The sequence below is a fragment of the Alligator mississippiensis genome, chromosome 2 (assembly GCF_030867095.1).
Source record: "Alligator mississippiensis isolate rAllMis1 chromosome 2, rAllMis1, whole genome shotgun sequence".
NCBI classification, from domain to species: Eukaryota; Metazoa; Chordata; order Crocodylia; family Alligatoridae; genus Alligator; species Alligator mississippiensis.
Genome location: NC_081825.1, coordinates 124,323,538 through 124,350,359, shown reverse-complemented (window position 1 = coordinate 124,350,359; position 26,822 = coordinate 124,323,538). Strand labels below are relative to the sequence as shown.

General features: G+C 41.5%; 1 protein-coding gene across 2 annotated transcripts in view; it reads left to right on the top strand.

The window, feature by feature from the left end:
• Positions 1–1,711: 1,711 nt before the first annotated feature.
• UGT8 (UDP glycosyltransferase 8) overlaps positions 1,712–26,822 on the top strand; it is a 75,837-nt gene continuing 50,726 nt past the window's right edge. The window contains exon 1 of one of the 2 annotated variants that reach the window (XM_006269623.4): positions 1,712–1,879. Coding sequence is in view for 1 of the 2 variants with exons in the window: in XM_014600784.3 (XP_014456270.1) it covers positions 3,272–3,287 (16 nt within the window). In the remaining variant the exon portion in view is untranslated. Of the gene's footprint in view, positions 1,880–2,377; positions 3,288–26,822 lie in introns of those variants that run through there. The other variant, XM_014600784.3, reaches the window with a different exon arrangement.

The window sequence follows — 26,822 nt, the reverse complement described above, 5'->3', positions numbered from 1 at the left end:
GAACTTGTGGTGAAAATTTGGCACACCATGGCAGGATCAAGAGGCCACAGACAGTTCCAGCTTTCTTAGGGTTAAGGAAGAGCATCTCTCTTTTATATATGTTCTGAATTTGCTTGGGAAGCAGAACTTGGTTAACTGGTCCTTCAAACGACGGACCGTGGTATTCATGACACTACCAGGCTTGTATACTCTGGTGTCAAGATTTCCCCCTCCCCACCCCTAAGGAGCTACTACACATCTTTTCTTGTTAAGCAAATTGAGTTTGCAGAGTATGGGCCAACAAGCGGTTAAGATCCAGATGCTGGGGTCTTTTGTGCTGTCTGGAACAAACAAATTGAGCAGGTCAACTAGATTTTGAGACAATAATTTGCAATATTTTCTCGATTGGATGCTTGGATTTCCCTCCTCCTCTGAACAGACCTTGCTCATAACAATGCAGATTGCAATTTTACACAGTACAATTTTCCTTTTAAACCTAATGATTGCAATCTCTGATTTGAGCCTGCTCTGCCTGAGACTTCTGCTATGTATCTAAGGCTAAGCTGTTCACTTTCAGCATGTTCAGCAGGAACTGAAAGGCCACTTGTGGGGCACTTGCATAACTAGGGGTGGCAAGAGGGGCACCCACCCCAGCCATGAAGAATATCTCTGTGGAATATGAGCCATAGGGGGGTCGTCACTGGGTTGGAGCCATCAGGATGAAGGTTCAGGTTGCGCCAGGATGGTTGCACTTGGGATATACCAAGCCCTATACCAGCGTTTCTCAACCTGTGGGTCGTGACCCACAAGGGGGTTGCAAGACTATATGACAGGGTTGTGTGTGAACTTGAAAAATGGATTCTCTTTAAAGGATAAAAAGGTGGGAAACCGTGGCTTTTCCCTTGCAGGCTGGCAGAGTTTCAGCTTGTGAGGGGCTGCTTGGGGCCCTCCATGCTCCCCCCTTCTGCCCCACCGCTCCACCCCCTGCCCCACACATTGGGGCCTGGGGGCAGGAGTAAGGGGCACTGGGTTGGGACTGGTGTTTACAAATGGGTCCTGGTACAGAAGAGGTTGAGAACCACTATGACACTAAGTAGTATAGCTCTTGTTCTTTATGGGGGCAGGAGGATTTCGGGGTGGGGGAAAGTGGAGGGTCCAGGCATTTGGTAGCAGGGCTTGTTCTCCACGGGGATTTTGGGGTGGGGGAAGGTGGAGAGTCCAGGCATTGGGTGTACTAGGTAGCAGGGCTTGTTCCCCATGCGGGAAGCACAGTGTTGGGTGGGGGGTGAGGTGGCAAGGCCAGAAACGGTCCAGATCCAGCTTTCTCCCAGGGCAGCAGCACAACCCGGGCCCAGCAGCAGGGCCGCCCTCCTCCTCCTCCTCCTCAACTCCACCAAGTTGTGGCTGCTGCGGGCTAGCGCCCGCGGGGCTGATTGGAGGAGGGAAGCGACGGTCCCTCCTGCCGGAGGCGGGGAAGAGGCAGCTGCCCCCGGGGAGAGGCGCCCCCGGGAGCGGAGCCCGGGCAGTGCCGGGGGGGGAGGCTGAGCCAGCCTTGCCTGGCCCGGCACAGCGAGCCGGCAGCATCCTCGTGCCCGCGGCGCCGAGCCGGAGCCAGGACCAGGCGCGGGCTGAGGCAGGGCGCGGAGGGCGGCGGCGTCGGGATGCGGAGCTGAGCGCCCCGGTGCCCAGGGCGGAGGCAGCGGCGGACGGGCGGGCGGGCGGGCAGCAGCGCTCCCCGCGGGCACCGGCCGGCAGAGACGCGGGGCGGGGAAGGACCACGCCTTCCTCCGCCGAGCCTCGGGCACCGCCACCCGCACCCGCACCCGCACCAGGGCGGCTCGGCCCAGCCGCGGGGCAGCGACTCCTTCTGCGCCGCGCGCGGCCCCGGCCCCGGAGCCAGGTGACAGGCGGCGGCGGGGCCGGGCGGGTGCGGGCTGGGGCAGCACCAGTGGCCCTTGGGCGGGGGGTGTGGGCGTGTGTGCGTATGGGGGTGTGTATATATGTGTGTGTGTGGGGGGGTGTATATAGGTGTGTGGATGTGTGGGTGTGCGCGCGCACACACGTGTTGCGGTGCCTCTCTGCAGGTGCCTGCACGACTTGGGCCCCTGAGCTCAGGGCAGGAGGTCCCTCTCCCCCTCCCTGCTCCTGTGAGGGGAGGGTGCAGCAGTCCCCCTGGCACAGGAGGGACAGGGGGTGTCCCTGGGGCAGGGAAGGGGAGGGGTTCCCCTGTGGAAGGAGAAAGACAGCGACCCAGCCAGGGCGGGGGATACGGTGACTCTCTGAGGGCTCCTGGGGGGTGGGAAGGGGCATCCTGGGGGTGGGTGGGTCAGTGGAGAAGTGGGGAAGAGTCCTGGTGTGGCACAGCACCCTTGGGTGCAGGTGGAGAGGGGGAAATGGGGCTGTCTTGATGCTGGGTGTCCCTGGACAGAGGAGGATCTGGGAAGAGGATCCAGTCTGGTTTTCCCCTCTCACGCAAGGGATAAGCCCTTCTGGCAGCAGGCTTCAAGGGGACCCTGTCTTGGGAAGGGTTGTCAGAGTGCAGAGGCAGTGGCAAGAAATGCTAATGAATCCCATTCCTTCCCGCTGGGGAGTTTGGGAATGAAGCCCAGGAGGTAGAGGTATCTGGTGGGAAAGGGACTATCTGCATCTGGCATGGTTCCTCCACTGCAATAAAGGAGGCACCCTTGGATCCCATCCTCAGCCAGGTTCAATAATGTCCTATTATCTTACCCAGCAAGGGTCATTAAGTGAGGTTATGTGGCAGGTTTAAAGATCAGCAGTGTTACCTGCTGCAATGCAGCTTAATGGGAAAACTGCTTTGTTTCCATTTGATTTATGCCTACACACACATGGGCTTGGTTCCTTATGTGGGGTTGCCACCCTCATTCATGTCTTGTGGCACCAGTGACCCAGTCTTCCAGCTTGAATGGATCCAGTTAAAAGAACTGAATCCTTCTGTGGATACTCAACAAGTTATCTAGTGACCTGCAGATTTATAGGTATGGCAGGCAGTCCAGTTGCCTGTTTGACCCTCCCAACATATCGCTGAAATGTGCTGCCCTTGCCGTGAATGTTCAGCTCAGCTTAAAATGCTTTGCTGTTTGGTAGAGAGTGTTACACAACTTTCGATTTCTGTGCCCTTCTTAATTAAGTATTAGAATCAGCATTTGGGAGAGGAAGCTTTAATTACTTGAGGTGCTTTGTTTCACTGGATCTGAATACCATTTAATCCATTGCCTTTCAAGTTGTCTGAAGATGAGTAGCACTGAATACTTCAGAGCAAAGGATCTTCATGGAAAAATCAAACTGTAAGAGTCATGATTCCTCAAAATAATCTTTTGCAAACTAAATACCTAGACTTTATTTATTTATTTAGTCTGACGTGAAAATCAAGGGGTTTTATTTATTTTGGGAATCATTTAAAATAATATCAGTCTGTTTGAATACAGTCATTTTACAAAGATAAGATTGAAACTTAATGGCTAATCTTTCAACTGCCTGCCTTTAGCAATATTCCTAACAGCTATTGCACAAGGTCACTTAGGAACTTAGAACAGCTGAAAACCATGATTCCAACCGGAGACGTATGCCACTACCTCTAACTTCAAATACCCTTGTCTGTCTTGTTTCTTTGTATTATTGTTCTGAAGACTCAGTGCTTAATATTAAGGTGATTTCCTTAGTAATTAAAAAAATGCATTAAAACTTGATGTTCCTTCAGACTTTACATGATATAATGCAAATGTGTACCTGTGAACTTCTGGAGGGGGTGAGGGAAAAGGATTTTTATGTAAGTAGAACATACTTTCTGTAAAATTTTAACAACTGGATTATTGGCCTGAAAGGATCAAATTTTATTTTGATTTTTGTGCAGTGTCTCACTGATATCAACAGGAGTTCTGCCCACACAATAAAGGAGGAACATGGCCCTCTGACTGCACCACTCTTTGTGAAGCATTTAAATTTATTTAGTTTGAACATCTAACTTGAGAATCAGATTGGCATGTTCTTTGTAAATGGTTCATATGGTAGGGATTACTGCAGTGCCATAAGCAGTTGTATCATTCTAAAATCAGATTTGCATTGAGAAATCTCATGTCTCATGACTGAACAAATCTCATGACTGAACAAAAAGAAAAAGAAACACCAGGACTCCCTTGTGCATAGAGGTTTTGTCATAGAACCTAGTTCAGTGGAAGACTACTCTGTAGGAATCTAAGAGTGGAGGATGTTTCACAAAAGCAATGATGTGCATGTGACTAACTGGTCCGTTAAGTTCATGGATACATTGGCTGCAAGTTCTACATAATGAATGGCTGTATAAGCCACTACTGTGGTTCACTGGCTGTAATAGCAACTGCAGACTGAATTTGTGGATATCCTGCATCCTGGTCTGAAATCAAGACCAGGATTCTCTAACACAGTGGGTTTCAATCTGTCTGACAGGCATGCCACAAATTAGTCCCATACCCTCCCTGAGTGCTACTCTGATACCATTCTCCTGCTGCCGGATCAGTTAGTTTGCTTTCTGCTTCCTGCCTTGCGCTCCCTTGCCCAATTAGCTCCTCGGTTTTTTGCTCCTTGCCCTATCTGCCACTGTGTTGCCAAATGCCAGTCTCCTCCCAGGCCTACTGTGTGCTACACATAGCTGTTACCCATCCCACTTGTACCACGTGTGCCACAGGGTGGCTACCCGCACTCTAATAAGTTTGTATTAGCCTCTTGTGTTAGACCTGTTTGTTACAGCTGCTTTTTGAAAGGCTGTGGGCATTCAAGACTGTCATCTTAACATGATTTTTATTGCTTACCTATTTATATCTTCGATAACCGTAGAAGTAGGTTATCAACCCACTGAAATCACTATTTCATTCTAACTGGTTTATATGGGAGGATCCCAATGAATTAAGAAACAAACATGAAGTACCAAGCATTATGAGTACTTTGTAAAACACTGTTAAGAACCGTCTTAAATCACTGCATTATACTTTTATCACCAACATTTCACACAACAGCTTCCAAAATAAATTTTACTACCAAGTCACTGAGAAAATCAAAACTTTTATCAAAATTTCTTCCTGGCATTGATGGTCAGTCTGTTACTAGAGATGCAAATGTTTATGTGAGGAGGTTTGTCAATGCACATTACCGTCTGTGTGATGCTGTAGACATTGTTAGTACACATGGACAGACCTTTTTTACACCTGTTGTCTTGTCTAGAAAATGCTTCTCACTTAAACAGTCCTCCTTATCACCTTGATTATTAAACATGATAAGCATTCTTGTTTTCTCTTCTCCTGTTTACAGAATGTTCCCTTACTTCTCCTTCTCAACAGGAAACCAAGCATTCAGTTTTCCAACTACCAGACTTCCTTTTATTTTCCTGGCCAACCTCCTCTAGTGTCTACAACAGACTTTTCTTTCTCTTCTATATCTTGGACACATTTTAAGCCTTTCTTCCCAGCATACTTCAGAAAATACATAATTATGAATGCCAAACAGCTCTTACCACAAAGAGACTAGGATCTGCGAGCAGTCAGGAGCCACGTGCTTTCCTTTAGCCAGCTGACATGGAAGACATCAGCTTTTTGGACAGGTTTCCTCCCATCAAATGTTACCAAGAATTTCTCTCAACCCACCAAGATCAACTGCTCATCTCAAGGACCTAACTTGAATAAATCCTTTTGTCAGGTTATCAGTGATCTACCAGGGCATCACATTTGAATGCCAGGAGCTATTAGGGACTTTGCTGTAAAAATATACTGCATGTGTTCAACAGTGGTGTTCCCAAATGAAATAACTCCTCAAACTTCCATCTCAGCTTAATTTTAGTTTCTCAGGGTCAAAATCTAATGTTGTGTTTGATTAATAATTGTTGACTAAAGAAAAAAATGAAATAACCAATTCCTCATTGTTTTGTATTTACAACTTTAAAAATCAAACATATTTGCAATCATTAACAGAAAATATCTTTAAGCTAACACTGTGGCAAATTTAATTAAAAGTTTATAATGGATAGTGCTTCTAAATGTTGGTATTTTTTCTTGATTATCATGTTTTATTTGTTTGATAAATTATGGCTAGTTGAGGGAATAAAAAGAGTTTGCTATGAAAATTTCTTTTGTGAAGAACTCTATGTGCCCAGGATGAAATCCAGTGACTATGAGAGATCTGGTAGTTTGGAGCCTCTAAGGCCAGTACAGCTGGCAGAATTTAAATAAGTTGACTTTAAAATTTAAAACAAATAGGAAGTGCAAGTGTAGACCTAGGGCTTAAATGCTCAGTGTACTTCCTCTGTGGGAATTTCTTTCTAGTCTTCAAACTTGCCTATTGCTTTATAAAACAAATCTCATATTAAATTGCCTTTACCACATTTGCTGCAGCAGAATCAGTGGATTGGAGTAAGGGAGGGTGCTTTGTTCTGGTAGCTGTAGCACAGCAACTGTCTTAAAGAGCCTTAGTTGTACGTATAATTTGAAAGCAATACTAGAGAGAAAAACCAAAACTTTTCAGTTATGTTTTAGTGAAGAATTATGAGCATTACTGTGAAACTACAAACTTTACCTATGACCAAAATCATCCCTTAAAATAGAAATTTTAATGATTTTTTTAAATCTGTAGTTTTATGAAACTCATCAAATAATTTAGTGTCTTTTGTCATGTATGTGGGCAGAGCTTTCATTTGTGTTTGTTCTAAAGTACTCAAAGTTTTATTTACTAGGAACAATGTGCCAAACTAAACACATTCTAGACCAGTAAGCTTTTGCTAAATATGTTAAAGATGACATTTTTTTAGCTCCACCTAATGGAGCTAGCTAGAGAAAAATGTCTAGTTACTTAGTTCAGCCTGATTTTGAAAACAACTGGAATGTATGGTTTCATTAGCATCCCCATGTTAAATATCAGATAATTTAGATATTTTTGTTTACATCAATTACTGCATATAGACAATTGAAAGTAGATCTGAAAACATAGTACTGAAGCTTTGTCAATGGAGAGTAATGCTGAGATTTTGATTTCTGAAAAGATTTTACAATCAGTAAACAATATGGCCCAAATATGATTACAAAAAATGAGGTCAAATTAATTAAATTGATTTTCCAGGATAACCATTTTAGAATTAACATTCTGATGCACATGCACATCATACAATCAAAACTAAATGTAGTTTTCCTTTTGTTGGCCATATGCTATTTTCAGCCAAGGGGGAGGGAGTGAGGTTGAGGAGGGAACTTCTGCCTCCTGTTTAAGTGGCTGCAGCCTCCAGCCCATGCTGAGCCCAGCCTCCTGATGTGACTGGTGCCTGTCTGCCATCACTCCAGCACTGATCTGTAGTAAGCACCCAAGGCTCATGCCCTGGTTATTCAGCCCTAGTTACCCTACTGAGTGGCCCTACTATGTACAGCAGTATTACAACACAACTCAGGTATTTGTGTTAGACACAGTTTATTTATTCACTCCTAGATGAGAACAGGGTTTAATGAGATGCTGTTTTATTACTGATACTTACATTTGTTTCACATACAGAGTTGAGTACTCAATGCAGGTGCAGCACAACTTGCGAACTTTGAATTCTGTAGTTTATTTTAAACACTTATTTGAATCAGTATTCTCACTTTTGTAAGGTCTAGAATTTGAAATCTTACTCAATTCAGTGACACACAAGTAGTCCCACTGAACTCTGTTGTAAGTGTTGTACCATTATGTGTGTGAAAGAGTTTGTGCAATCTTATGAAAACAGTCATTCACAGTATGTACTTACTTCATTTTGGGGAAATAAACTGGTTTTGTAACAGCTTTGAAGAAAAAAAAATAGTATTTGCTTTAAAAATAAATAAAAGTGACTTGTGTATTTTTTACCTGTAGCTAAGGTCAGGGAAATATCAAGCATGCCTGAACCAGTGAAGGGGATCAGAGAAGTGGTCTGGTGCATTGCCTGATGTGGATATATGTAAGATGATAGGAGGAATGAGTATTTTGGAGAGAGGACACTTTGTTCACATTCAGAGCTGGAGTGGCTTTTGCAATCTACTTGGTGTTGATGTCAGCAGGTACACAGGCTTGTTGAGAAGGTGGAGATTCTGAATGCTATTGTAAATGCCAATTTGAGATGTGGTGTACATGTGTGGGTGCTAAATGGGTATACCTCCTACAGCACCCTTGCGGGCTGGGGAACAAACCTGCCCTACCAAATGCAGATAGAAATATATTTCCTATGCCTCCTCTTCCACTGCTGCTGAATAAAGCTTCTCCTTCCCTCACTTCCAACTTTAAAAAGTACAAGGCATGATCTAGTTATTAGAATATTTCTTGGTTTCTGGCATTGATTTAATACAATTAGTTGTGATTGTATAATAAAAAAGCAGAAATAAAAAATGGTATAATAACAAAAAATCTGTAAAAAATCTATCTTAATGGTCAAGCTGTTGAAACTTTTTTTTTCAGCTGTTACTTCTTATATTTAAAATTTTGCTAAAAGTCACAATTTACAAAATTGTAAGTACCTGTCAATGCCTGTGGCAGGTTGATAAAATTAGTTTGTATCACTCAAGGATACCTGTCCAAATAAAATATGGTAAATGCACACAACTGATGAGAGTTCTAAGAGTATTTAACCCACTGGGGTTAACAATAGGTTAACAATATGCAATATGAGTTTACCTGTGAACCCGATTCAGCAAAAATTTCTTTTCTACTGCAGGGACGTAGTTAGCTGTGTTAGTCTGAAGTCAAGCACAAGGCAGGGCAGGGTGGCACCTTAGGTGGCATCCAGATATGCAGGGTTGTATGGCTTGTGGAGCAGCAAACCTCTTCATGACACCACAAACCCCATGGGCAAATATTAAAATGTGCTCCGCACTGCAAATTTGCAGCATGGGGCCAAAATTTGCTACCAGGATTTCCCTGTAGCAAAAAAGAAAAAAAAAAAGAAAAAAAGAAACAGAACAAAAAGTGGCATAACACATGCACAACAAGTGTGTGCCGGCACGCATAGAGGACAGGCCGTCCAGAGCAACCCTGTCTGCCACTCATGATTCTGTGCTACCTGACCCGTGCCTCTGCTGCTACAGGCCACTAGGTGAGGCCACCTAGTGAGTAGTCTCAGCCTCCTGCTCTCCCTGTCTGAAGAGCTGGGAGAGAGTAGCTTGTCCGTTGCAGGACAAATTGTCCTGAAATAAAACACGCATGAAGGGGCATGCACTGCAGCAATTTGTGCCACTGCAAATGCACACCTCTGAATGTCTGGATGTGACCTTAGAGGCTAACTGGTTCAGAAACGCATACACTTTCATAGGCAACAGCCTACTTTACCAAAGGCTATTACGAAGACGTGCTTTGTAGCAAAGAACATCTTTTCAGCACCTGGTAACACCTTAAAACCATCAGATGGAGCTAATATAGAGCACAAGCTCTCTCTAACTCAAGGGTTGGCGACCACCCCCAGAGACACTGGATTTGGTCCACAGAGTAGGAGCTTCAGTGGCAGGAGTCTTCAGCAGTGGGAAGCTTTGCTTGGACCATGCTGTGCCATGCTGTGTCCAGGGGCTTTGTCCATGCTGTGCTGCAGCTAGGCAGCAGAGAGAGGCAGTGGCAATGACGGCAGCTGGGTCCTGGCTTCAATCTGCCTTTGACCCAGGAAGGGTAATTCAGTTCTACCTCCAGAAAGCATTGCTGATCTCTGCTTTGTTTTCTTCTTAGAGCAGCTACATCATAGAGAAATGCTAATTGTTGGCTGTGCTGCATTTCTCTTTAGAGGCTGATCGAAAGTTGTGGGGTTTTTTTAGGACGTAGACCTATAACACATTTATATCAGTGTATTTTATGTTACTTTTGCACACCAGTATAGATTACACCAGGAACAGTTAGCCATTTCACGGCAGATGCACACAACTGTTTTTACAGTAGATGCTAGTATGACACCTTGTCAGTAGACAGTGAATGAACAGGTAATATACTCTGTTTGCCTTGAAGAAAGAGCTACCCTGAGGTAGCTGCAGACACATGACACTTATACCTGTGTTATGTTCTTTGGTATAGATTTACCCCTGATTTTTTTTAAGTCAGTCTATACTATATTCAAGTATGTTTATATTCAAGGAGTTTACTTTTTCTGTGCCGTCTTTGTTTACACCAGAGTAAAGGACAATTACACTGGAGTAAATATGTCATTATTATTATTGTTATTCTTGTAATTGTTATTATGACCATTATTACAGTTGTTATAGTAAATGTTATCATTTATATTTATATCTTGCCTTATCTAGAAAGCCTCAAAATGTCTATAATAAATGACAAACAATTTTTTGTATTCTTAATTGCGAACTGTATTAATTTAAAGAATTTCTAAACATATGTCCAAACCCTTAGGTGTATCTGCTATTTAGAGATTACATACTTGCAAACAGAGTGCATTACAAAGTGCCAAAATATTACAACATTTAGCTAAATTCACTACCTAAAAGTTTATTTTAGTAAATTGTGGGGTTTGAGACCTGGAATCCAGGGAGAGTGGAATTTATGAGAAGTCTTTATGTGTTCTAAAGTTGTATGCACAAATAGGGATGAAATATTGAAATTAATGGGATTTTGGGCATTTCAGACCTTTTCTTCATGGTAAAATAGCCAGTAAAAGGTTCCCTGCTCCAAGGACTTGTCAGGTTCACTTGGACTCCTTTATTGCTTATTTCTTATACTGTATTCCTATACACTTTGTTTAGACTTGACTAGGAGAGGGAATTGATGCAGATGATAAAACTGGCAGTCTGGAAGGGCTTTCTTGCTCTGTGAGGATATTCTGAAATCCCCAGTGCAATTTCCTTCATTTTATACTATATGGAAGCATCTATATGAATGGCTTGTGCCTCCTGAGACTTGGGGGGGGGGGTACAATTTGTGGTTGACAGTGTTGGCAGAGGGGTGGCAAGCGGTGACCACCCACAGAAGCCGGAAGCCAGCAGCGGGAGTGGGGTTTGTTAGCAGTGACTGCCTACAGAAGTAGGCGTTGGTGAGACCGTCCCTCCTTTCCATCTTTCCTTTGATCAGCTTTCCTTTGTACCTTTCTTCACCAAATTCATTCTTATGCTTGACTGAGGCAGGAAACTAAAAACAGGGATCATTGGCTTCAGATAAGATAGTTTACTTCACTCTGTTCCCATTCTCATCTACTAGTTTACATGCCTATCCATTACTATATTCCTGGTCTGTTAATTTATGCATTTTCCACATATATCCTCTTCCCTGCCTTTCAGATCATTTCTGTTTCTGCACATTTTTCCTCTCTCATTTACAGCTGCTGTATACATAAAGTTTACACATTTAGTTTGCTATAGACTGCCAGGAGGGGAGGGCCCATGTGGGTATCATCTGATAACCATTTCCTGCCTTGTGACTCCATTTTATTTACTCATTGGTAGCAAAGGAGAACAGGGAAGCAATCATAAGGACAAATTATTGCTGTTGGATAGAGGAAATGATCAGATGGGATACTTGTTCCTATACCTATTGCTGCAGTTGCTCCATCTACTGGTAGGCTAGAGGAAGATTTGATACTTCAAAGTCTAGCCAGACAAGGTTCTTTGGGTAAATCTGGTATCTTTTATTAGACCAACCCAAATAGTTGGAAAAAATCTTCTTTGCAAGCTTTCGGATATAAATACCCTTCATCAGGCTTAGGAAGCATCTGCAGTTGGTATTTGTGTTCTGCCTGGATGGAATGAATAGTAGAGAAGCCAGAGGCTGGGCTGGTCTGCATGCAGGAAAGCCAGTCAGTAAAGATGTAAACTGAGGAGTCAGTGGGTTAGAGACAGGTTGGCGGTGGGAGGGTGGGGAATGAATGCAGCTGGTAAATAGTGGAGAGGTACTTGGGGTCTAGCCAAGCACCAGGGCTGTCCAAAAGGCAGCCTGCAAGTTGCATGCAGCCCACGTGTGATTAATTCATGGTTTGCATATTCCTACCAGGCTCTCACTCCTGTATTGTTCCTATTGCTGCTGTAGTTGGATTCTCTGGACTCCTGCTCTCTCCTCCAGCTTCTGCTTCCTGCCCCCACCTTGGGAGTGGGCAAGTATGGCTTGCAGGTGACCAAGGTGCCTGTATGGTGGGGTGCCCCTGTGGCACGTGGTGCCCAGCTGCTCAGAAGTTGGGCAGCCTTCCTGTAGATGATAGGCTGCTCTTGGGAAATCTGTTTACCTTCCTGAGTAGGCCAGGTGTGGTTTATGTCCGTCTTCTTACTCTGTTTCACACAAAAACTCAGTTCATTGGGCCAGTGAGTGCAGTGTCTGACACTGTAGCCAAGTGACTTAACTGGGATGTGAAAGCTCTATAGGGGATATTGAGAAAACATACTCCAAAATAACTGGCAACTTATTTTTAGGCATTTACCTGGGAAGCGGGAAACTGTGGTTCAGTCATTGTTCTGAAGCAGGCAGGGGAGACATCTGAACCTTGCTTTAGTCACTGGGGTATTCTGAAGTAGTTGAAGGAATGAGTATTTTTAACCACTATGTTCATTTCTAGAGAAAGTTTTGGTTCTTGTGAGTTACCATTTTCTGATTAAAACATACATTTTAAAAAAAATTCCTGATTACTACTACACATAAGTTATTTTTTTAAAGATGCTGAGCACTCACAACTATCACTGACTTAAAGTATCTAGTTATACATTTCGGCATCTAACTTAAAGCCAAGTTGAAATTTTTGGCCTGGAGGTTCTGTAGAATAATTTTGAAGCAATAGAATTCTGGATTGCAGGTATTTTTCCAGCTGTTAATGTATCGAGTGGGTTTTACAGAGATAAACATTAAAAAGATACTGGGAAATTTCCAGATATATACAAAAAAAACCTGTTCTAAACTCATTGTAGTAAATGGAAAATGTCTCTATTGACTTCTGTGGAATTTGGAATAAGCCCTGATTTCTAAAAGGGGTCTTGTACAACTGGCTTATGCAGTAATTCATTTGCTGTAATAATAGTATTTGTAATATTGTAATGCTTTGTAATATTCTGGGTATGTGGTATTTTTCTATGAAAGCTATGCAGGCAGGATTTACATTAACTTTTCGAAGGCGGTATCAACCTACTGTAGAGGAAGTCATGATACCCAGCTTTGTTGGGAGAGACAATAGCACAAGTATCCATTGTTTGTCTTAAAAGTGATACTATTACTTGCTGGGAATTGGAGAGATTTTGTTATTAGGAATCTGGTTGGCATTGGAGGCTGAAACCCTTTTACCCTGCTAGTTAAAAGGCCTTCCATCCCACATATTCTCTCCTATAGCTCCTTTCCCTGAAGCCCACTGATCGTGCATAGCAGTACAGTGGAAGTGGAGGAGATTTATTTATTATTTATATTCAGTAATAAATGATTTATTTATTCTTTGTACTCCTGTAATCCCAATCAGACCAGACACCATCATGTTGGGTTCTGTGCAAAGATAAAGGAAGAGGTTAATTGTAGGGAGGTAAGGTCTTAACAGTAATTTCATTGCCTGATCAGGACATATTTAAACAGTCTCATCCAATCCAAAAAGGGAAAAAATACAGGGAAGGAGAAAGGTAAAAAATATGCTTACATGGATTAGTTACATGTACAAGTTGCATGTAAAAAACCCCCAAACAAACCCTTTTTAAGGCATAAAAATACGTACTAACAATTCCATAAATCCTTGCTCGCCCCTTGCGAATATAATATCCTGTCTCCTGGGTAAAATTTCAGCAAGAGGAATTGTGGTTTGAAAGGCAGTGTTATATAATTGGTGTTTCAAATGGCTTGGGACTTGTATTCAAGGGATTCATTTTTTTTCTCACTGCACAGAACCATCAAGGGAGAGGAGCAGATTCAGCATAAAGTATTGTTGTTGGGAACATATTTACAATGGTCTTCCTCTCATCCCTTCAGTCTGGTCACTGTCTCCTTAAAGTGAAAACATAGGTGTTACTGTTTTTCCCCCTTTTTTATGACATAATGTCTTATTTACCTACGTAGATAAATTTACCATGTGGGACTTCCTGGGCATGGGCTGTTGGTTGGGCCACTAAGGAGACTCTAAGGAAAGCACTCTTAAAGACAGTTAAGAAATTTCTCTCTCAAAGCTAATAATTTTGTGGGCTGGACTGTAGTCTGTTACATAATAATCTATGTCAACTAAATACTGTAGTTAACTTTGAAGTACAGTGCTAATGTTTCCTTTGTAATAAATGCGTATTATTCTAATTGGTATAATTATGATAATTGGTTTACATCAACTTTAAAAATTGCTCACTTAGTTTTCATTATTGTCTCAATTTCATATGAGTATGAGAATGATTTAAATTCAGTTTTCATGGTTTTAAATTGTTTCAGAATATAGACATTTATATTTACTTGATCTCTGTCTGACTTTTTTATTTTCATTATCTCTACAGTTATAATGACATAGCTAGACACTATGTAGTTAGGAGTGCTGTAACCAGAAGTAAAATATCAATTTCAAACCATTTTTATTAATTATTTTTTATATTGGTAGAGTGTCCAAAATGGTTTTTAGGTGCTTTTCAAACACAAAGGAAGCCACAAGCCTTTTTTGCAAAGTGTGCACAAACAGATTTAATGATAGGTACTTGTCTTGATAGTGATGGGGGTTTTTTTGTTTATTTATTGTTACAACCAAGTTGTGCCTAGTAACTTCTGCCCTGACAGCTGCAGACTTTCCATTTTCCTTTTTGGGACTGGTTCTTCCCTTGACCCAGACCAGTGACTATGCCTACTCCCCATCTCCCGGTTTTAAGTTAAGCAAACTAAATTTTCCTTTCTTGCTCTGTTCCCTTCAAAATTAACCCTTTTATCTTATCACTGATCTGACCTTGATCTGTCTTCACTGTTGACCTAGAGTTTAACAGAGAGTATCTTTACATCTCTAAAATTTGGCTGCTACAGTTTCAGCACTGGCTAAGATCACTACACCTCAAATATTGGGGGGGTAAAATTGGCACAAATCGCATACCTGACTCTAAATCAGGATCTGGATCTTCATGGGGATTTCAGTTTCTTATTTAGAGAAGAAGCATCTGAACAGTAATACGTAATATTATATACCAGTTGTGGACAGCAACTCCAGAACAAACTTTGCTAGGTGAGGCTTGTTCAAAAAATGACATAATAAAACAAATGAACAAAAAAAAAAATCTTCCAGTGTCCTTCATAAGTGACCTTTCACAATAGAAGATGTATGGATTAGTCAAGTGTGCAGTCAGCTTTTTAGGAAATTGAATTATGTTGTATTGCATTAGAGATCACAGAGCTCCCATATGTTTCATGCACACATAGCTATCCCAAGTCCTCTCTGTTGTAAAGGAGACCTTTGTTCCTTTTCATTTCTGTATGTTCCTTGGTTTGCACGTATAATGTATCTTTAAAAGTTCAGAATGCCTCCACAAAATCAGGGCTATTAAAAAAAAAAAAAAAAAAAAAGGTGAAGACAGTTGAAAACTAAAGGTCAAAAGGGCATAAATTGCCCTAAAAAAAAAGATGGCAGCATCTGTTGTATGCAATAATATGTGATATTCTGAGCAGCAACATTTGTAAGAGGCAGGAAAACAGATTTATTCTGGGATGTATTTTCAAATCTAAATTCTTAGAAATCAAAAAATGCCTTGTGACAAACAGTAACTGTCATTGATACTGAAGACAAGGAGTTACTTTAGTTGAGCTGAATAGATGAAAACTTGACAGCAAACATCATCAAAACATTATATGATCGATAGCAAAGATCATCAAAACATCATCAATGCATTTCATATTATTTTTATTATTTCCAGTTTATGTCTATGATCTGTCAGCTCTGATATCTTTTGCCCTGCGATCATGCATTAATGTGAAGTATTAAAATTTACTCACTCATTGGGGGATGAGGTCAGAAATAGAACAAAGAAACTCTTTCTTGCTGTTTTAATTCTTCTAGATCCTTGGCTGTCATCTGATGGTGTGACATGGGGATAGCTTGTACCACTCTGGAGCTGGCTGTGAGCGAGAGTGCGGGGGGAGTCCAAGGCTTTCTTCTCACCATCCGAAAGTTGATTTTAGAAGGAAAACCCAGTCGGAGTGAAACGAGGTTGTTGCTAGTGGTCCCAGAAACATGGGCTTTCAGATTTTTCAAGTGGCTCCCCACGCTGGGCCTGCAACATCATGCTGGGCATCCAGCCAGTGCTGCCTGCTCTGCAATATCAGCCGCTTAAGGTTTCTTCTCAAAATCTATTGCATGAACATCAAAATGAGCTCTCATTTTGCTCCCCTGCCACTGCCCACAGAGTCAAGCTGCTGTCACAGGCCTCTCACTGGGGGAAATGGTTTCAAATCAGTGGTGTGTTGGTGATACCAGGTTAAGCAAGGGTTGCTGGTATTACCTGGCTCCTGTGAAAGGTTTCCTCCCTCCCAGCAGAGGGAGGCAAAACACCCCAGCTCTGTGAGGGGAATCATCTCTGTCACTTCACTCCTGAGCGACACACTGGTGTCAGATGCAGATCAGGAAGGTGCCTGCTCGTGCAGGGGGGCCGTAGGTAGGCCTTGTTCCCTTGAGGGTGCGGGTTTGCTCCCTGCACCCCCTTTGTGCAAGCAGCTGGCTCCTTGCTCCTCTCGACGTGTTCATCTGCATGTCTGCTGCTGGGCCAGGGCAGGCTGGGACTGAGCTGCTGCCATTCTCTGCCACCTCTTCCTGGGTCCCTGACCCGGTCCCTTTCTCTGACAGCTTTGGTTTGAGATCTCCTCTCCTGCCTCCCTGCCGGTGCTCAGCAGCACCCCGCGGTGCAGCCAAACCCACAGACAGGCACTGCAGGTAATGGGATTTCTTCTCTTGCTGCATGCCCTATTCGGCCTCACACATGCCTAACACTCCTCCTGCCTCTGTTCAGCAAATGGTAGCAGAGGGGACACATCCTGATAAGTTAGTCACACCACACGTTGCTTTCTCTGAGCAGAAAAGCAGTGGGAGCAGGGCCACCGTTTCCAAAGAAATACATTAAGCTGCACTGATATAATTTAAAATTTGTACTGATAGTTGTTTAATCTTTTTTTTCCCCCTCACCTCCCATCGCTGGCATAAATTCATCGCTTCTGATTACTGCTTCTTGTGCAACAGGGCTGGAGCTGAGAAACAGTGCGTGTAGACTTGAGCAGGTGTCAGGAGACTCCCCCAGGAGAGCCACAGCGTGCCAAGATCTATTCTAGGGAGTGTACGATGTTTTCCAAACCCCGTGTGGTTCCAGGAATACAGGAGGGAAAAAAAAAGCAGAAACACTGTTCTATTTGGCTTTAGATATCCTGCCACGTATCTTATTGTGTACAATGAAATGTAAGATCCAAGAAATATAACATCTTACAGCAAGGTTTCTAATCCCTATTATTCAAATACACAGGAAAACCTAACCAAAATCTGTTCACTTTCTGCTATACCACACCCCCTGGGGTGATTGCAGTTGAATTCTTCATTATACTGTATGATCCTGAATCTTTTTTTTTTTTCTGGCAACGCATGCGAGTGAGCTGTTAATATTTCTTTGGGAGTGTTTCTAGACTTGATTGCATAAATCTCAGTTGTGATGAAATCCTTTGAACTGTACCTTGAGAATTATGGTTGCACAGCATTTAAATTACATAACAGAATATTTAAAAAGGGGGCATATCATCAAGATTTCTTGATGGGAGTGATGTAGCCCTATGAAATATGTTTTGTATGGAGATCACTGTCTTGGTGGTGTTGTGATACCAAACACTTGAAATTATGATAAACCCTTTGGCCTGACCCTGTGAGTCTCAGGCTCTCATTGACTGATAGTGAACTTTTCTTGGGAAGGTGCATGAACAGTCCTACAAGATATTAATAGAATGACCCTTTTATCTTTTTGGAAGCAGTTATCTCCCAAGTAGGCCATCCTGACATTGTCTTCAGTGACTCCTTGACCATGAAGCCTCATTTTAAGCAGTTGCTTCAAGAATTCATTGGCATGGTTCTAGGAATTTTATACCTTTATTTTCATTATTTAACATTTGCTTATTACAACAGCTTCCCTTGCATTTTTAATTTCCATATATATTTTCTTTAGGAATAATCCTCTAAAATTTCCTGTTTTAAGACTGCACCTGCTCTCTCTTTTGGATAAGATTTATTTCAAGATTATCTAAACTAGAGTTGTGTGTAAAAGTTTTAAAGGTGAAAGAGGAGTGTGTCCTTTTTAAGTACACTGCATTTGATGCTGTTTCTCCTTTGTAATTTTTTTTAGTGTAAAAGCTTATTTAATCTACCTATAAGCATGATAAAAACTGTTGTATAAATAAGTAGCTGTTTACCCCAAACTGTACCACAAGCTGCTCATAAACATTACAAATCTTTATGCACACACCCCCTTACTGACAGTAAAAACCATACAGTAAGTCTCTAACAAAGATAATTATATAAAAATATTATGAATGCTATTGGCTATGTTCTCCACTTCCCACTCATCAGATATAAAATATTACATGAAGAGTGAGAAATTGTATCTCATGCTTTGAAATTTATATATTAGTCCAATAGATGGATCAGGGTCCGGGTGGTTATTGCTGAACAAAGAGTAAATATAACACTCCTTCAAGCCTGTGTTCAGGCTCATGCCTTGACTTAAATGAGAGCCTGGAGTTGCAGAGCACAGTTTGTCCTAGGACACAATTCATAAAAATTGTAACATAAAATAACTTCATCATAAACATTCCTCTGCTTCAGTGAGCCACAGTAAGGTACATGATGCAAGAAACTTAAATAGTTGGCAGTTGTTCGTACTGAATCCTGCTCTGAGATAATACTCCAAGATTTTGTAGATCTGTAAACTTCTGGTAACTTGAATCCCTGCAAAAATTCCATTTGCTTCAATAAAGTTGTGGCAGGTATGAATTGCTTACTAGTTACCCTAGCTTCAGATTCATGACTTTCTATTTAAAAGCCCCTTTTTGGTGGCTCAGACTGAAAGTAGTGTTCATAAATGGTATTGGTCTATTTACCTACAGGCAACAGACAGCATCCTTACAAGCATAGGCTCCAGTCTCGCAGCTAAAGACTTGCAGGTATATCAGTCCAGCTGCATTTTTTCAGTTGCCACATCATAACTTGACTATTTGCTTCCACATGTTTGATCTGGTGGGAAGTGGTAATTTACTCTCACAATAGCGTCTATGATTTGTTTTCTTCTGAAGCTGCATAACTAATTAGTGCTAATTGTCCACCATTGTGGCATTGTCTTGCATCACCATCAAGTGTGAATGCTGCAGGTTGACTGATGTTAGACCTGAAAACATAAACCCAAACAAACATGCTTTATTTTCTTCCCCTCTGTTTAAAGAAGTATTTTTAGGGGGAAAAACCAGAAAGTAAGTTCTTACATTCTTTTGTGGTCTTTTTGAAGTGGCACTTGGTCACATTGGCTTAAAATGCCTGTATCCCATTCTTTCAGTGTCAGCATGAAACTATTCTATCAGCAATATAGGACAGAATTATGGTGGTTTTCTTTTTCCCATGGAATATACTCCAAGGTAATTCTTCAGACCATTTTTGGACTGGGGATACATAGATGCATCTCTGGTAGTCAGTAGAGTTAGACCAAATATTAGTTTGCTCTTCTACCCTCATTTCCAAGATGTTGGAAATATGATAAAATGACTGGTACCTTTCACTTAACTCTATTCAAAAGTTTTCTCTATAAGGTTTTAGTAACGACTTTTCATAATGTTTCTGGGGAAAATACAACTTTTTAAATATACAAACAAACAGTGATCTGATTCTACAGTTCCCTAGTAAAGTGTTGCTCAACAACTTATTCAGGAAGGGTAAATATTCAGTGAATACCCTTATTCAGTGAAAAGTTTGTTTTGAAGTCAGTGAGAATGTTACCCAAGTAGGAAGTTAAGAATTGAACCTTTAACATAGAATTGAACCTTTGACATTGAACCTTTAAAATACAGGGCACAAAAATCTGTTTTGTTTTAACATTCTGGTATCCAACTATTAAAAAATGATACTTTTCCTGATTCTTTAGAATTCATTGATAGACTTGACTCTGTTTTGTTTTATTTTCTTTTTAACAGAGTCTTTCTAAGTTATACTCTTTCAGTAGTTTTTGTGAATAGTGTTAACAGTGATCATCCTAGCTATGATATAGCACTTTGATTAGTACGTCACAGTGCTTTACAAAACTGTCAGCAATATTACTAGCAATTGTTCTCAGTTCCAGCTTCTTCTTTGATGAATATCTTACCTTTGTTCCCTTTTATAGCATGATGCACATGCTATATACTGCATAACACTTCCCTAAGCAGCTTTTAGTTATCATCTGAAACTAGGACTGCCAGTAGTGATGACTCTGCACTGCTCTGGGTTTTGTTTTTCACAGCATGAAGGGTGACCTCAAATGGTAATATTAGTGGATTCATTTTCTGCTGTTGATGGTGATTAAAATCAGCTTCACCTGCAGTACCCATAATGTTCTAGGCTTGGGATCATCTTGAGCAAATATTGTAATACATGTGATCAAGATTCACTCCCCCTGTGTGGATATTACATCAGATTGGCAGTCTTGTTCAAATGTATGTACCACTGTTGACAAAAGTCTAACAAACATGCCTATTTCTCCATTTGTGCAAATAGTACTGTGGTGCTTTTTTCTTCATTCTTGTTGGCACAGGATGAGATAATGGCATTCTTCAATTTCACGCTAATGTAAAGTTTTGAATTAAAAAAAATAAACATTTTTCACATATCCAAAATGATGAGAACTTGGATTCTTACGTCTGTAGTCTTAAACTTGTATGGTATATTTATGGGATAGTGAGAAATAATGGAGATGGAAAGGAGGAGTTAGAACATTTCCAGATTGGTGGCTGTAAGCTGCAATTTACCTGTTTGTGAAATTGTATGTAAATCTCATTTTTTATTATTGCTGTTGGATTGTATTCTACTAGTTTTTAATATGAGCCTAAGAAACTCAGGGTTAGTAAATATATGAATCCTGGTCTTCAGAGGTGGAATATACTTTATTAACTTGCTACTTTGCCAGGTTCCTTTAGGTACTCTGGAATAAGTTATATAGTAACCCAAAACCTTTTGGTAAGGTGATCAGAGTGATCAATGGTTAAGATTCTTCTGCTGCAGTCACCTCACTGGTATCTAATAAGAAGGACATTTTCGTACCTCTCTGCCCACCGTTCTCTCTTTCTGGACATATTGGGCGGGGATGCTTAAGGAGCTCGATGAGTGAAATGAAAGAATGGTATTAATATTAAGGGCGTTTGCCCTAGTTTACTTGTTGATGATATGTACAATCAAGTTACCTTACTTCATGCAGGACATTAAGCCATAATCATGCATTCCTTATTTCATTAAAACTCCTACGGACTTCTCCAGGGATTTTATTTTCCTTGTGTTATAACCCTGAGAACAAGCTTTGAAAACCCTCATTTTGGCAAGCTGCTCTCTAGCCTGCAATTACATGTAGTGTCACCCCCACTGAAGTCAAAGTTCAGGTGACTGCATTTGCTTTCGATTGTAGACTGAAAGACTGTGAAGCTATCACAGTTCTCAATCCTGCTTTATAAAAGTAATTAATTCATTTTTGCAATTTCAGGGTTTTTTTCCGAGCATTCATTATAGAAAAAAAAATATTCAGGAACTATAGCCCTTTCTAGTCTACAGAAAACATGTTCCCTCTAAGTCTTCTGTGCTTGAGCTTAGTTTACTTAAACAGATCGTTAAGACTGCATTTTCTCTTCCATTTAAAAGACCACATGTAATTCATTTACTTTATGTGAAGCTGTTAAAACTGTTAAACATTAAACCCAATCTGATTTTTACAATATTTAACTTTCCCCACTCCCACATAAAAACCTTAGTACAAACACTACTTTAAGGTTTAAAAAAAAAGGTGAAAAAAACCACTGATTTCTTATGTTTAGGTGTTTTGATTGACCACTGTGGCGTTTAAAAGACCACTGTAGGTTTCTGAAGAATATTAATTTAAAAAAAATCTTTCAACCTTCTGACTTAGACATTATCAGATTGTATAGGCTCATACTTTCCTTTATGTAAAGGAAGGCAAGTTCTAAGCGAAATCTTGGAAAGGGAATCTTTTTAAATTAAATATTTTTCAAAACTAATTAAAATAAAAATGTGTATCACTGTGGTAGGGCTTCTTTTTAAAGAATATATATATATATTGATATTGAAATAGGCTGATAATATTATTTAAATAAAAAACAGAAATATTAGTGACTTGCTTTTCTGCTCATCTATTACACCATTCAAAGTCATAACACAATAATGTTTGCAATTTAGAATTTATTGACTTAGCTTGACAGATAGGTTAACTTTTCCAAGAGAGGCATAGATGAATAGCCTGAGGCTTAGGAGCAGAGCTAGGAACTTCTAGGTTCTATTTCTAGCTTGACCACGGACAAGGTAGCCTCAAAAAGGCCCTTAACCTGCTTGGACATAATTCTGCTATCTTTACGCCTTTCCAAGGCTATTAACTACCCTTATGCTATGTCCCTGATAGCTACATCAGGTGCTTTCAGTGAGTCATTTAGAGCTTCAAGCTGTTTTTTTTTATTTCATTCTAATGATACAGATAGTTTGACTAGTACTTGTATAGTCCAGTGGACTGTGTGTGGGTCTGAAAGCTTTGTTTGCCAATAGGGTGAGATATTAGGAAGGTTAGAGTTAGCAGGTGCTAATTCTAAGGAATGTTAGTCTTTGTTAAGGTGAACTAGTGCTAGTGATCAGTCATATTTTCAAGGTTAATACCCACTCTAATATGCACTGCTCAGACCTGCCCCTGGAAGGCTGGCAAGCAGGGGTGTGACTAGGGGCTGAAAGTCTGCTCCATGTTTACCCTGCTCACGGACTATGTAGCCACAGTGTAGGTCAGGGAGAAGAGGAGGGGAAGGGCGCCCCATGCCCCTTGGATCACCTTCTCTGCCTCCCAAAATCACTCTGATGCCCCCACTTCCTGATTAGCTACTCCACCCCCAGATCACTGCCCTGACATCCTGCAGCCTGAGAGCAGCGATGGTGGCACCAGAGGCAGTGGGAAAGTCCCCCTCCCAGACTGCTCTTGGGGTCCCTGCAGCCCATGCCACCCCCATGCACACAGATGTAGCCCCTGCTGGGCATCATAGATACCTTGCAGCTTCATGTCCCCCATCCCCTACCTTTCAGTTGTAGGGTCTAGCAAGGGAGGGCTGGATCTGGGCTTGCTGTGGCACTGTGGTCTGCAGGGGTCCCAGGAGCAAGCAGGAAGGAGGAATCCTTCCACTGGCACCTCTGCCACTTTTGGGCTGATTGAGGTAGCAGAGCAGTGATTGGGGGGTGGAGGAGCCAATGAGGTACAGAGGGGGCAACTGGGGTGGCAGGGGAGCAACCTGAAGGTGGAGGGGGTAATTTGGGGGGTACAGGGGAACAGGTCCACAGCTCCCCAACCACCCACACACCTTTTCCCCCTCCTTTCCCCCTCTAATCCTCCTTCCCTTCCCCATGCCCCTCTCCCCTTGGTCCCCCTGCCCTCCCTTCACCTCTTTTTCTTCATTTCCCATTCACCCAATTCCCACCCACCAGTTTCCTGGCTGTTTCTAGCAGTAAGTCCAGAGCCATAGAGTCCTGGAGGATAGCTATTCCAGCTGGAAGCAGTGCCTTCTGGGATATAGGACGATTGCAAATTGCTGGTTTTATCTCAGATGAACACCCAGAAACTATTTAAACTCAAAACTAGGTAGCCTACCTCAAAGGTAATCCTCGTTTAAAATGGTGTAACTTTAAGATGCCTAAAGGGCACTTAGCAGTACTCAGTGGGCACATCTACACATGCACTGGCAGTGCAGTTGTTACTGCTCAGTCATTTAGTACTTCCTTATATAAGCATGTTACTGTGCAGTCTGGATGCCACATGGGTCTTTTCCCACACCACTGTGCAGTAGCGTCGGCATCACAGCTCATACCTGTAGATGCTATGTCGCTGTAGTAATGAGCTACGGTGACATAGCTTATTGCTACGGCAATGTAGCATCTTGTGTAGACGCGCCCAGTGAGCTTTGATGGATGATGATTTCAGTTTTAAGTGCTCTTAACTCTTCTTTGGCAAGCCCTCACAGTTGTGGATGATTGTTTTCCATGGTTATCTAACATGATCTACTTGTAATGTGTAATCTCACCCTCAGTTGGTCGCTTTCTTGCTTTGAAAAAGACACTCAACTTTTCAATTTTTCCCAGCCAGAACATGGAATAATACTTACAAAGTGCTAAGCATTATTATGTATCTTGGCATTGTCAGCTGTGTCAAGTTTAAACTTTTAGAATTCCCCCAATTCTGGTCCAGCTATGAGCTGGAATAACCTCTGGTGTCATTAAGAATAATGTAGGATGTTCTGTCTGCAGCAATCCCACATGGTAGGTCCAAGAATGAAGAAGAGTCCTTTTTCCTCTGACTTGATTCTGATAACCTGCGCAGTGATACTTCCCCTCTATGCGGCATTGGCCAGACTGCAGTTGGAGTATTGTGTCCAGTTTTGGGCACCATACTTCAAGAAGGATGTTGATAGACTTGAGAGGGTCCAGAGGAGGGCCATTCGCATGGTTAGGGGCTTACAGGACAAGCCCTATGAGGAGAGACTGAGGGACCTGGACCTCTTCAGCCTCCACAAGAGAAGGCTGAGAGGTGATCTTGTGGCTGCCTACAAATTCATTAGGGGAACGCAGCAGAGCATCTCCGAGCCCTTGCTTACCAGGATGTCTCTTGGGGTAACAAGGAACAATGGTCACAAACTGACGGAGAGCAGATTTAGGCTAGATATCAGGAAAAGCTTCTTCACGGTAAGGGTGGCCAAAATTTGAAATGGGTTTCCAAGGGAGGTGGTGCTCTCCCCTCCTTTGGGGGTCTTTAAGAGAAGGTTGGATAGGCATCTGGCTGGGGTCATCTCCTGCACTCTTTCCTGCCTAGGCAGGGGGTCAGACTCGATGATCTGTTGAGTTCCCTTTCAACCCTAGCATCTATGAATCTCCCATACCGACTTTGTGTCACCTAGGCTAGGGGCAAAAATTACACACAAACCAGTATAAGTGATCAGAAACTGGTTCAAATCTGTAATACAACAGAAGTTCAGTGTGCACAAACTGCTTTCAAAATGGCCAAAACCAGTTTAAGATAAACCTGGAAGGATGCAATATCAGACTTAACTTATTTAGTTTAAATCAGTTAATTGAACTTCTGTCCCAGATCCTCTCCAGATTCAAGTTAACTCACCCACCCCCCTCGCAGGGTGGGCAGGGTAGCTTTGACCCAAGCTGTCTGTTCCAGCTGAGCAGGGAGGCAGGTTGTAAGATCTAGCACCCCCTAGCTTCTGGCCTGGGCCACTGCAGGCATGTGGCTGTACTTCTGGAATCAAAAGTTCACTTGTCTGTTCACTTTCTTGTCAATTTGATCTATGCATTTTAGACTAAACTGCAAAGATGGAATCGATTCAGCCTTGGGCTTTTTTACTGTCTGTACCTAGCCCTGATGATTCCCCTCAATTAGAGCTGCTGCTGTAGGGAATCTTTCTGGGACCACAAGAATAGCCCCTTAGGCCTGATATTAATGTATGGATCTGTTAAGTATTGTGTACATATTATTGTTGCTATACAAAGCACATCTCTTGCAATGGGAGTTTGTATAATGCACTGTGAAACATCAGTATATGAAAAGAAACACTGCACTACTAGTCAAAGTATACATCTTGTACATTTGTAATGAGAGCTCCAAACAAAGAATATTGTGTTTTCTTTGCACTACTAGTATACCTTGTTTGAAAAATGTGTGAACAATTTGTGAACCTTTAATTTAATTTTGTTATTCTGATAGATTCAATTAATGCTCTAAAGAACATGTAATGTATACTGCACGGTACCTGTTAATACTGCTCTTTCAAGAAAGGGTTACCATTATGCTACTGTAGCTGTCAAGTGGAATTACTGCTTAAATTATGTAGCTTTTTGGGGGGAAATATATAATATAATAGAAAAAAATTTCCCCATAGCTTTACATTGTACTTCCTTCTTCACAGAGATACATATGCCAGGCAAGGAAATCAAAGCATAATGCTAGAATCCTCCCTATAGAAGCATGATAGAGCATCATTTACCCATAGGCATTTATTATATTTGTTGCATATTGATGTTACAAACATCAACTGGGTTTTTTTCCCCTTTCAATAAAAATGCTATGCTGCCATTTATTATCTACTTGGCAGAAGCAGTAATTTAATGCTATCAAAATGTTTATAGCCTGAGGAGATGTAGTTTCTAAATGTAAGAAAAATTTCATTCGATGTCATTTTGTTAATCATTGATTTTGTTATTGGAGATTTTATGGCAGAAGCATCTATTTTTGTAACACAAAGGTGATCAGATTTACAGCTGATGTAAGCCAGCAGAGTTCTGAAGAAGTGAATGGAATTGTGTCAACTTGTACCATTTATAGGTGTGGACCTGAATTTGTACAGTTTCCTCAAATTGCAGGGTTGCATAATTAGCTGACATGATTTAAGATACTTTTAAAATACTTTAGCCAGCCAGAAACTAGTCAGAGCATTAATAAGACGCTCCTTTTTTTATCCACAAGTGCCTGGGTGAAAGTATTCAGTGAGATTTTTGGGAGTGTCCCAACTTCCCAAGCATGTCAGAGAAGAGTAAACACCTGAAACTTTTAGATAGAGCAGAGCCTCCTATTTCAAATTCAGTAAATGGTAGAGTAAAGCAAGACAGCAAATAATACCAAAGCCAGACTCTTCCAAATTTTTCTTAAGACTGGAACAGTTGTTTTTGC